This window comes from Sylvia atricapilla, chromosome Z (genome assembly GCF_009819655.1).
Source record: "Sylvia atricapilla isolate bSylAtr1 chromosome Z, bSylAtr1.pri, whole genome shotgun sequence".
Taxonomy (NCBI): domain Eukaryota; kingdom Metazoa; phylum Chordata; class Aves; order Passeriformes; family Sylviidae; genus Sylvia; species Sylvia atricapilla.
Genome location: NC_089174.1, coordinates 79,102,730 through 79,115,025, shown reverse-complemented (window position 1 = coordinate 79,115,025; position 12,296 = coordinate 79,102,730). Strand labels below are relative to the sequence as shown.

Sequence of the window (12,296 nt, the reverse complement as noted above, 5' to 3'; positions counted from 1 at the left end):
CCTATTTCCCAAACCATCCACTAGCCTCAGTTTGCACAGTATTTAATCATTTTTCTTCTAGAAAAACACTGATAGAATAGGATATACCCTTCCTCCTCAACTGCTTTCCCTCCTGCAGCTCTATGCTTTTCTCCTGCCCAGTCTCCTTCTCCACTCCCTTTCTCTCTCATTAAATCCATCTGATCTCAACAAGCAGTTTTAACAATAGATTCAACAACTCAGACTGAACTGTATGGCACCTCAAAAGGGAAGTGGCTGTTCTGTTGGATGATGGTTGTTCCCTATGTGAGACAGAAATGCAAAACTTCCTGCCTGAAAGCTATTCTACTTCTTGCTGCTGTTATTAGCTGGGTGGAGCAGCCCTATTCTTCTCTTTAATATGGAAATTAAAATGTAATGAGACATTTTGTGACAGTGACTAGTGGCTACTGCATGTAATATTATTTTCCCATTTAAGAAGATTATTGAATTGAGGGGTGGATAAGTAATTTTATCTACACATAGTACTTCATGAAGCTTACTGTTAGGCAACTGACTGTCAAATAGGGAGAGGGCAAGAAACTGTGCAGAAAAGAAATGTCACCAGTGGGAAAAAATTGTTAACCTATTTCATATAATGTTTTCAGTAACACCTTGGGCACAAAAAGAATCTAAACAAATAGCTAGGAGGTATAGCTAATACAAAGTCTCTCTCAAATAATTAAATGCACGAATTTGAGGACTGCAGTAAGAGAAATGGGACAGTATTTAATAGCATGAACAGCAAGGCCAGGTACTTAGGGAATCCAACAAGAGTTTCTCTTACATGCTATGGGCTGGCAGGCTGGGGCAAGTAAGGAGATCTGGAAGAATTATTTGCTCCCAGGTTTGGCTATAAAACTACCAACATGTTGTAGCTGTGTAAATGCAAAAGTGATCCTGTGATGCATTAACTAAAATAACTCCAAGAGAGAAGATCAAACAGTAGTACCACTTTGCAAGACCCAGCTAACTGCCTGAAGTGCTAGGTCTTAGCTAAAATCTTAAATGTAATGAAATCTAAAGAGAACACCTCTACAGGAAAAAAAAGGAAAAAGCCTTCATATTTCCAACGCTGGCTTAAATAGGTGTATTTATTTAAATTTTTATTCTTCAACCTGGTACATCCATGTTCTATACTCCCCAAATCCAGTTTGCTTAAGAAAGGGATATTTGAATATCTGAAGAATTATTAAATAGCATTCCACAAGCCCTTCTAACACTAAAATGCTCCTGCAAAGCAGGAATTACAAAGGAGAAGAGTGAAAGAGCCTGAATTCATACTATGTCTTGTGAAAAAAGGAACAGGGTGTAAGAGGATGCTTTTTTTTTTAGGCATACAAATGGGACAGACTCTGTTCTTTACTGCCACTGTGTCAACACACAGTGTAGTTAATACCTGAGCATGATACACAGATATAAAAAACAGTACTTCCCAGGATTCAATTAGGTGCACGGGAGATTACAGTCCTAGTCATATTTAACATCCTTATCTCAACAGCAATTCAAAGGGGTACTCCCAAGATCTGTGGTTGGAGACATACTTCAGCTAATGAGCTTATGCTTACCTGCACCATGTATGACAATTTTCTTGTACTTAAACTGCCTCCATGTTTAGCTGAATGTTACTGCTTGACTATTTAAATTTCACATCTTTCAGAGGTGACAGTTTCCATCAATACAATTTCACTGCTACAATCTAATAATTCACTGAGTTCTGCTCTCTTGAAGAGATCTTTCAAACGGGACTCTTAACTCACATGCGGATTTACGCTTAAACATTTGCAATCGTATAATAATTCATGACAAACTTGATTTTAATTATTTTTTAGAGGCAATTTCAGGGTTTTTATCACTCTGGTGGTTTGTCACCCTGTGTGTCATACACAATCCATCTACCAAACTCCTTTATAACTAATCCACTGACTGAAATACAATACAAACTGTTTCTATAAAAAGTAGCAGGTAGTATGCTAATTCGACCCTGCTGTGAATAGCCAAACCTCAGATCTTACAGAGCCTTCACACTTTTGCCAGAAATCTGACTTCAGATAGTTCTTTAAGATCTCTAAGGCAAAATTTGTTTCCTAAAGAAAACCTAATCTGTGCACAGTAAAAACAAAGAATTATTTGTAAAAAAATAATACTTGCCTCAGTCAAATCCTTTTCTTCATCTTCCACTTCACTAAAAGAAGAAAAAAAAAAAGTAACTACTTTGAAACGCTAGAGATTTAAAATAATATTTAAAACCCAAGATTTCTTAAATAAAAGAAATTGTTGGCCACCTGAAATTTCTGTAAACTTACTACTTTTTATCATCCTTGCATTTATCTTAAAGGTATCAATATTATTTTCTCTTATTTGACTATCACAATATTTTCTAATTAGAAATGCTTAGAAACAAGAGCTTTCATGGAGAAATCCTAACCATACCTTCAGCTGTTCAAGCAAAATGCTAATGTTTACAGTTAAAAACACCAAAACTCAGTTGAGATGTTTTTGATCTTATTTTTATCAAACAATCAGTAGTATTTCATTTCAATTAGTAGAATTTGCAACTAGTTTATATTTTGGAAGATGCACTTTACTGATACTTAAGCTTAACATCAAGATTTTGTTATACAGTTACAGTTCAGTGAATTAAAAAAAAATCTATTTGAATATACTAAGGCTAACATACCCACTGTTAGTTATCACAAACTAATAATAAAGGCACTTGGACCTTTTTAGCCCACATTTTAAAAACAGAAGTTATGTCAGAGAAAAACCAAGGAATATTAAAGAAGCCTCAAAACTCAAGACTTTGAAGTTTGCTCTAAGCAATCAATATCATTAAAGTAGCTCTAGATGTGCTGCAATCAGTGACAATAATTTAATAAAGTGCTGCACCTGAGTCAGAGCAACTGCTGATAGCAATACAGAGGGGGTATGAACAGACTGACAGCAGCCCAGCAAGGAGGACTTGGGTGTGCTGGTGGATGAAAAGCTGACAATGTACACTTGAAGCCCAGAGAGCCAAACGTGTCCTGGGCTGCATCCAGAGCAGTGTGGGCAGCAGGGCCAGGGAGGGGATTGTGCCCCTCTGCTCTGCTGAGAGCCCACCTGCAGGGCTGCATCAGCTCTGGGCTCCCAGCACAGGAAGGACAGAAACCTGATGGAGGGACTCCAGAGAAGAGCCATGAAGTTGATCACCTCCCCAATGGGGAAAGGCACAATTGCTCAGCCTGGAGAGGACTCCAGGGATGCCCTAATGCATGCAGCCTTTCTGTACTTAACGTGGGTCTGTAAGATGGGAACAGACTTTCTAGCAGAGTCTGTTGTGAAAGAACAAAGGGTAATGGTTTCAAACCAGAAGAGGGTAAATTCAGACTAGAGATAAGGAAGATGATTTTTATGTTGCAGGTGATGAGACACTGGAGCAGTTTGCCTAGAGAGGTAGTAAATAAATGCTCCACCCCTGGAAATGTTCAAGGCCAGTTTGAATGGAGCTCTGCACAGCCTCATCTAGTTGAAGATGTCCCTGCTAATTGTAGGGGAGTTGGATGTGAAAAACTTTAATGGTTCCTTCCAAACCAACTAGTCTAGGATTCCAAGATAAGCAAATTCTTGGAGTTAATGTATTTTCATGGCATTTTCTCACCTTAAAACTCAATTGTGGTTTAAATCAGAATTTATAAAGTACTAAAAAGAAACAGAGAAGAAAACAAGCTTTATTCAACCATACAGATTTATGATTAACCTATTTTTTGTGTGTTCTTTAGATTTGGAAAAAAAAGGTATTTTCAAGCCCTCTAGAATAACCACAGCCAAGAATATCTTCATCATGAAGAAAACTTAAGTAACTTTAAAAGTTTAGGCTATGAAAGAGATGGTCTAAGAAAGAATTGTGGTAGGAGAGGTATAAAACCGAATATCTGCTCACTGTCTTTTTCAGAATGAGAGTTAGAATTTATGGAATGCCACTAGTAGCACTCAGGTTCAGAACAAAAAGGGGAGATACTTCCTCCTGTAGTGGACAGGATGGTGTGAATGGAAACAATATTACAAGAGATTTAATACACACTTTGAGGAGTGCTCTATTAAAGATTTCCAAATAGATGAATCACATTGAACGCTGACAGTACTCTGAGGTGAAAGCTGATGGAGGCTGGGAGACTACTCAGATAAACTTTACATTTGCACTGTTTCTACTCTACTGGGCATCCACTGATGGCCAGTGGTGATGACAGCTGAGTGGATCAGAGAAATATTCGGTCTGATCTAGCACTGGCACTCTTAAATTTTTGAAGGGTAAGATGAATTAACATTTCTTAAATGAGTATAAATGGGTATATAATTGGGTAAAAGATACTGAAAGTAGATCTGTTCTAAAAATTGGAAATCACATACTAACCTTTTGACAGCAGGAACTGAGCTTAGATGTGGATCATCCTTCAGGAGATCATGACTACTTTTACTTTTCCCCTTCATGATCTGTTAAAAGAAAAAAAAAAAAAACAGAAAAAAGTTATTATTCACTTCAGTGTTTAAGAGGCTAGATAGTGAAAAAAGATTGTGATAAGAAAAACATAACTTGCTTCTTTTTAGCTTTAGCCTATCCAATAAGCATAGAAACTTTTAAGAACAGGACAGAGAAAGTGTTCCAGAAAGAGAAACATTGAGTTGACTCCCCAGATTTATTTTTGCAACAGCAATGCACTTAGTTTTAAAGGACAGAGAGAAGGGGGAAAAATATACTGTTTAGTCATGTATAATCATTGCACATCATAAAGATGGTAGATCTACCACATATACACTTGAGTGAATGAAGAAATAAGACCCTGACTTTCCAATAACAACACATGACAACTGAAAGAACCACCATGTATAAAACAGTACTTATTAATCGGAAAAACAATAATTAGATCCCTAGGGAAAAAAAAATAAAGAAATTAACAAACTGAAACACATCAATCTGGAGTACATCACCCATGAATCACTGACTGACACAAGGAGTCAAATAAATCTAACAACACATAAAATTTTCAGGCAGAAAGACTGCAGTTGGAAAGCATTCTACATGCTAATCTGAAAAAAAGTTTACTTTATTTTCAGAGAAAAATCAGACTGAAAATCTCTGCTACAGGTATAGTCTGTATTGCGACTGTATTGTGAATGTCTCCATTGCAGATGCATTGTCTAATGCTTTTGGAAAGACAGTAGACATGTAGATAAAATTTTACTCATTTAAATGCAACTACAATCTTTTATTATGTAGAAAACAAAGATTAACACATTCAGCAACATGAAAAGATAAATCCTTCATTAATGAAGAGGTGGTGTGTTTGGAGTGGTGGTGGAGCTGTGTATCCAAACAAGTGCTTTAAACAAGTACAGACAACAAGCAGTTTGGATATGGAAAACTACAGTTTGAACACTCATCAACAACCAGTGGGGGCCCTACAGCCCGATCCCTGACTGCACTAATAGCCTTCATGGCCCTGAGGTGTTTTATCCAGAGCTTCTCTGCCCTTCTTAAACAAGCAAGACTTACTGCACCTAGCAACCAAAAAAAGCTCATAGGATCCCAAGTTTGTAGGTGCCAAAGGATCCCAGTAGTAACTTTGACCTTCCATTTTTCTTATCAAAAACAGAGGATGCAAGTTAGTGCTGATACTCGTGTACTTCAACTTAATCAGATTAAGAAAATGTCCAGAGCTACAGAGACACTGATCTAGACCTCTTAGGAACAAACAACAAAGTTTCAAAAAGAAAGTTTCCTTGTTACAAAGAATGAAGATAAATTCTTCCTAAAGAATTGGTGTAGTTATCTAGCTACAGCCAGTCCGGAATTTAGTGAGCACAAATAGGCAGAGGAGATTTTGAGGTGAGTTGGAAGAGAGCATGAAAACACTGAAAACAAGGCTTATCATGAAAGAGGCATTCTATTTAGGTAATTTTAAACTGAAAACAAGTATTTGGCATGGAAAGAAAGAAAGTCTAAGCAACTGAGTTAAACACAGTATTACAAACCAGAAATACAGCAAGAACAAAACAGCAGATAAGCATGTTAAGGTAAACAAGTAAAGTTTGTCTGACTGCTAAGTTGAAAAAAAGCAAGAAAAATAGTTAAAGCTGATGCTGGAATAAATCTCTACTTTCATTCTGACTGCTATCATCTCACTATAATATTGTCCATCATTATTCACTGCTTTCCTTTTGTATTTTAGCTAACTCCTGAGGACTAACAACTGTTTTTTCACTTATGTGGTACAGGATGCAGGACTGTGTACTCTGATCACCAACTGAAGCAGTGAGGTACTATAGAAAGAAAGTCTAGGAGTCTAGTGAAACAACTTTCAGCAGTAGAAATGAAATCAGCAATTTATTTAGGAAATTTTTAAATTAACCTTATTTAAGTGCCAAGTCAGGGAAGGAAATGTCATAACAAAGATTACCTGCGCAGTCCTGGTTCTGTGAATGTGAACATTTCACTATTAAATTACAATAATGGACTACTTTCTCCACAATAACCACACTTCATTTTGCTCACAGATGGATGGATATATGTAAGAAAAAGGAGCTATACACGCACTGGAAATGCATAAGATGATCTTCAGAATTCAAGTATTTTACCATATAATCACACTCATAAATAAAGGACTTGAGAAAGAATAAAGTACCTATCACTTCTATGACTTTAAAACAGCAGATGTAGGTTTATACTATTAAACTTTTGTTCATGGAAATGTAAAAATTCTATGCAGAAACTGAAGGCACCTTAAAAATCAAGAAAGCTAAAAACCTCTGTATTTGCAAAATGCTGTAACAGCAGAAACCTAAAAGCTGAAGCAACTGCTAGTATTATTGTTCAAAATGCAAATGTAAGAAGAAGACTAAAAGCATTAAATATTTTCACAAATATGCAGAAAAAGTAATTAGGTTGAAAAGAAAAACAAGGATAATTTGGTAAAATACCTGACTAACTCTACTGACTTCTTCCTCTTCTTCTTCAGCCTCTTCCCCAAACGAAAGCAGGTTAAAGTTTCTTTAAGAGAAAACAGAAAATTTCTAGCAAAATTTTAAATCCTCTCTTAGTAACATTCCATTAACTTTAAATATATTACATCCATGTTGTACATGATTTTTTAAAAACCGTTAGTACTACTAATGGTACCAATTCCAAACAACTACCACATTTTGCTTTGCAATAAATCATAAATATTTGAAAAAGCATGTTGTATTATGCTCCTGAGATAGAACAAAGATAGCAAAGCTATCAGTTAGAACACAATTTAAGAAATCTTGACTAGCTTTCTCAGATTCTTGAATGCTAACAATTCTGTTGCATTTTTTTCTCTACAAACAGGCATTCAAGATGTAAGGTTTTCAAGATATGACAGCTCAGAAATCAAATGTGTACACACTCACAGAATGCAATTAAAAGAAATTATGAACTATAATTTGTTTTTCAAGACTTAATTATTCACACTGTTGGAACCAGTCAGTTGCAACATGTTCTATTTTTATGCAGCAGAATTCACAGTATGTCCACTTTAGCGTTTCTTTTACTCTTCACAGCATATTTGTGACTACGAATTTTCATTCACAGAAACTACATTTTCCCATGTCAAAATGCCTGCCTCTTGCTAAGTAAGTACTTCAGTGGGGGAAAAATGGTATCTGATAAAATAAATTTAAACATACCACTAGGTTTTAACTGCAGTGTCATCTCAGTCAGATGATTGCACATTGAGGCACAGGGGAAAGATAAACTACCTTTTATTATTTTCAACAAACTATCACTATGCATGAAACAGTTACAGCTCAGTAGATCCACAGTAACATTTCAGCCAGAAGAATCAGATTTGCATAAACCTCCCTGGAAACAAGGAAGTGCTTCAAAGGCAGAAATGGAAATAAAAAACTGCCAATCTACAAAATAAAGGTGCAAGAAAATTAACCACCATTTATGTTGCATATATTTACTTTGTGCCTTTTACTTTGGACTTTTTACTAGTTTCTTCTTCTGGTTTGTCCTTCTTCAGTTTTCTGTTTGGTCTTGGGACAATGTCATCAAAAGGATTAAACAAAACCTGTTAAGAAAACCAGTATTTTAGACACATCTTTAGTAAATATTTTGTAATTAAGTGATTCAGTACAAAAGGACAAGCCAAATTTGCTGAACATAATACAAAAAAGAATTTTTAAATGTCACATTCCAAAACAGAACATACTCACCTCACTACTTCTTATTTTGTGTGGACTGAGAGGCCTCTCTTCCTTGTCAACTTCTACTTCAGCCAGGCGCAGCATGTTATATATTGTATCCCCTGTAACCTGGAAAATGTACAAAGAAAGGTTTGAAGGTTCTTGATTGTAATTTCTGTTATTTATTCAGCAAAATACAAGGCAATTGCTACATAAAAAGTTTTGAAAGTACAAGTGATACAGGAAATATTGTAACCATGTAAGACTTCTAAAAGACTTATAAAAGCAAGTACAGTGTACAGAATTTTTGGTTTTTAAATTTAATGGCAAAAGTTGAAGGAATATAGGTAGTTTTGAGAACGAAACAGAGGAATACGTTAAAGTCTTACTGTGAGCTATGGAATAGGTAAACAAACCCCCCCCCCCCAGAAATAAGAAAAATGTTTGCTTTATTCTTTTTCACATAAATCATGAGAATAGTAAATTTTTCTCATGTTTTTCATCTTCCTGATCTTTTTTGGATAGAAGGATTCAATTAGAATCAATTAGAATCCAGCTAATTCTAAACAGAATTTTCTAACATGTCATTAGTATTTGACGGTCTGACTAATAACAGAGCCATAATAATACTAATAAGATTATTTAATGACAGTACAACAGGAAAATACAATTTAGAAGAATAACAACAGCAAAATAGATAATAACAGGAACAACCCACAGAAACATTACTATCAGATAGAAGAAACAAAGAGAATGGAGAGAGCCTAGAAAGCACTGAAATAAATCTCAAATGCAGATAGCAGCAAACAATACTAAACTGGCCTTCAGAGAAACTTCTAGCAGCTTCTGTCAGACTTAAGCTGGGACTCCAACTCATGTAACAGACCTTTCCAAAGATTGTGTGCTTGTTGTTAAGTTCATCTGCACGACCCAAGGTAAAGAAAAACTGACTCCCATTATCATGGGGCCCAGCATTTGCCATAGCAACAAGTCCTCTTCGATTGAAGCGCAGCCGTGAGTGGAACTCATCCTGGTAAAAGCAGGACAGAAAAGAGAACAACTTCAGTATCAAACTTCAGTATAAAACTACTTTTCACTCCTTTAGCTGCAGCATGATAGGAGATAGGAGTGATATTATTTACATCAACATGCACCCGCAGAAAAAAAGGCTGCTAATTTTTTTTTGAATTCCGACAGTCATAATCCAAGTATTTTGAAACTCAGTGCCAGAACTATACTTACAAGCTCCTACTCTGAGCAGCAAAAATTATTTTTAGTCAGTATTTCTAATTAGTGCCTATAATGATGCAAACAATCTTCAAAAGAAACCATAAACACACAACGAACAAACACCAAACAAAAAATTAGAAACTGAAATATCAATAACAGAAAGACACATTGCTAATTAAAAAAATTCTCAGCTGTCTTGTTAACTTTATCTTTTTCCAGCCACTGCCTAAAAATCAAATATTATTTTTATATGCATTTGTTATGCCCCCAATACGAAGAAAATAAAAAGCATTTTTAAAAGTAACTGCACTTCAGACACTTCTTGCAAAAATACTATTCTTAACAATCACTGGATTTATGAGAAAAATTCACTTAAATCCTAATTCATATAAAGTTAATGAAAGCACATTAACAGGTTGTAATAGTAGAGTAATGCAGAAATCCATAGGAAGAGCATTTTCCGGATTTAGGAAGACAAAATAGGACTTCTTTCAAAGCAAGGGGAAAGTGATGAATGCCACTGTAATACCATGATACTGAACACTGTAATACGGAGATACCACTACTTTAAAGATGCAATTCTACTATAATATTGGTAATTTTTGTTTTGTTCTCTGCTCAGATATCATTCCCGCCCACAAACTTCAGGTCTGTGCTAAATGTAAAAGTCTAGCAGCAAGAAGACAGAAGGCCCAGAAACAGGTTTTGCAGTTTCAGTCCCAAATTCAAGGTGCCTGCCCCACCTCAGATAAAGCAGTCAGGCAGAACAGAATGCAGCTGCTGAGCCAGTGTGTAGCTTCATGCAGGATCTGAGCCCTCTGGTTTATCATTATAATATAGCTAGATCTAAGAGCTCTCAGTTTAGGAGGCCATATTCAAACATACTGAAACAGCACACGAAAAGGCAACTACTGCACACGAATGCATTTCACATAAGATCTGATTTTTCGAACCTGGTAGGAAGAACAATGGATAGAAAATAACAAATTAATGTATAAGATACAGATACACACCTTGAAAGGAGCTCCATACACTGACTCTCCTCCTGATCCAGTACCAGTGGGGTCACCCCCTTGCACAATAAAGCCAGGCACTACTCTGTGAAATATTGTATTATTGTAATACTCTAAAAAAAAAAAAAGAAAAAAAAAAAGAAAAAAAGAAAAAAAAAAGAAAAAAAAAAAGATATTAAATACATGTAAGTGGCCTCAAACCCAAACTTTCACAAAGATCATGCAGTGATGTCCAGAGACTGAAGTTCCAGAAAGTAAATACTGAAAATAGATTCTGCTGTTGGTTTTTATTTGGCTCCCTTCTGTTCTCCAGTCTTATGAAATCACACCCCATGGTCATATGTTTCTTCTGCAAAAAACCCTGCCCATCACTGACAAGATGACCTTGATGAGCTACAGTCTTTTCAGCTTCTAAGTTTTGTTAGTGGAATGACACTACCGCAATAGAGCAATTTAAAAGGAGAACTAGAAATGCTGCGCTTTATCCTGGATGAGATCTCACGTACAACATTAGCAGTATCCATACACAGATTATTTACACTTCCACTCACCAGCACAGAACACCTTTCATCACCTATACTGTACCTAAACTGGCAATTTTTGTAGAATGAAATATGTGGCACATTTTGCTCCCTAAGCTATTTTCTTTTATCTATCTGATAGAGGTTACAAGATCATAAGAAAACAAAAAAAAAGAAAACATAACTTTCCCTGAACCAAACTCCTGGTTGATATAATAATAATAGTAATAATAATAATAATAATAAATCTGCAGCATGCTGGAAGATGAAGTAGGGTATGCAAATGTTGCAGCATAACTAGACACAGTCATGTATGGTTACATGCTGGGATATTAATGATAAATACTTAAATGTATTATACAAAGCATAAGATGCTACACAGCAGTTAAAAAAAAATTCAGAAAGGAAATAAAGCCCACTGAGTATACATGAACCTTCATCATGGGCTCAGAAATTCCTTTACCATTACGAAAAGTCTCAACATTAGATAAAAAACTAAGACTGAATTTGTGCTGTAGGTACAAAGCCAAGACTGCTATTTCTGTTACCAGATAAAGGCTAAAAGAACTCTCAACAATTCTATAAATGTTTATGGGAGAATAGCACTGGTTAGAAAACATATAAAGGCATCATGTCTTTCACAGATTTTTGTTAGTTTTCCCACTAGGGAGCTTCTCATTCTGGTACCCACTACTTCAGTGGAAAGTTTTACAGAGCTTCCATCAACAAAAAAATACAGCAACTGAAACATCAGGGGCACTCAAGAGAAAAAAAGAAATGGTTTCTGATAAAATAAGTTTTAAAAATCTGGAAAAATAAGTTCATTGTGATGCAGAAATGAGAATTTTGGAGAATGTCCAATATAGCATCACTGTCATTTCACACACACACTGAAGTTGTTATATTTTGTGGACATTTGCTGAAAGTAAGCCTTCTCAAGACTCTGAAAGACAATGTTTCAGTATGATGTCATCGGCTTAATTTGAGAAAACCATCCAAAATTTTTACTTTTTCTCCTCCACCAGCTTTATTGGTTAAAAAAAATTGTCTGAGTGTTAATTAACAATTTTTAAACAGAAATAAACTTATGAAATACTAAGTCAATAATTATTACTTCTGCTTTACAGACAGGGCACAAAGATCCCATATGAATTAATTTCAACAACTCCCATCCCATTCAGTCATTACCTTCCATACATAGCTGGATGAAATTTCTGCATGCTTTTGGTGCTTCTTTTGACCATAATTCTATATCTATTTCTCCTGCTGTAGTTCTCAGCAAAACCTATAAACATACCGATAAATGCAGCCTCAGTTTTATTGT

General features: G+C 35.5%; 1 protein-coding gene across 1 annotated transcript in view; it reads right to left on the bottom strand.

The window, feature by feature from the left end:
- The window catches only part of CWC27 (CWC27 spliceosome associated cyclophilin), a 97,413-nt gene that overhangs the window by 84,364 nt on the left and 753 nt on the right, over positions 1-12,296 (bottom strand). Inside the window, exons 2-9 of the mRNA XM_066339760.1 lie at positions 12,161-12,257; positions 10,452-10,564; positions 9,095-9,238; positions 8,239-8,337; positions 7,987-8,093; positions 6,976-7,045; positions 4,412-4,491; positions 2,170-2,203 (exon numbers count right to left, since the gene is read on the bottom strand). Coding sequence (XP_066195857.1) covers positions 2,170-2,203; positions 4,412-4,491; positions 6,976-7,045; positions 7,987-8,093; positions 8,239-8,337; positions 9,095-9,238; positions 10,452-10,564; positions 12,161-12,257 — 744 coding nt within the window. The remainder of the gene's footprint in view (positions 1-2,169; positions 2,204-4,411; positions 4,492-6,975; positions 7,046-7,986; positions 8,094-8,238; positions 8,338-9,094; positions 9,239-10,451; positions 10,565-12,160; positions 12,258-12,296) is intronic.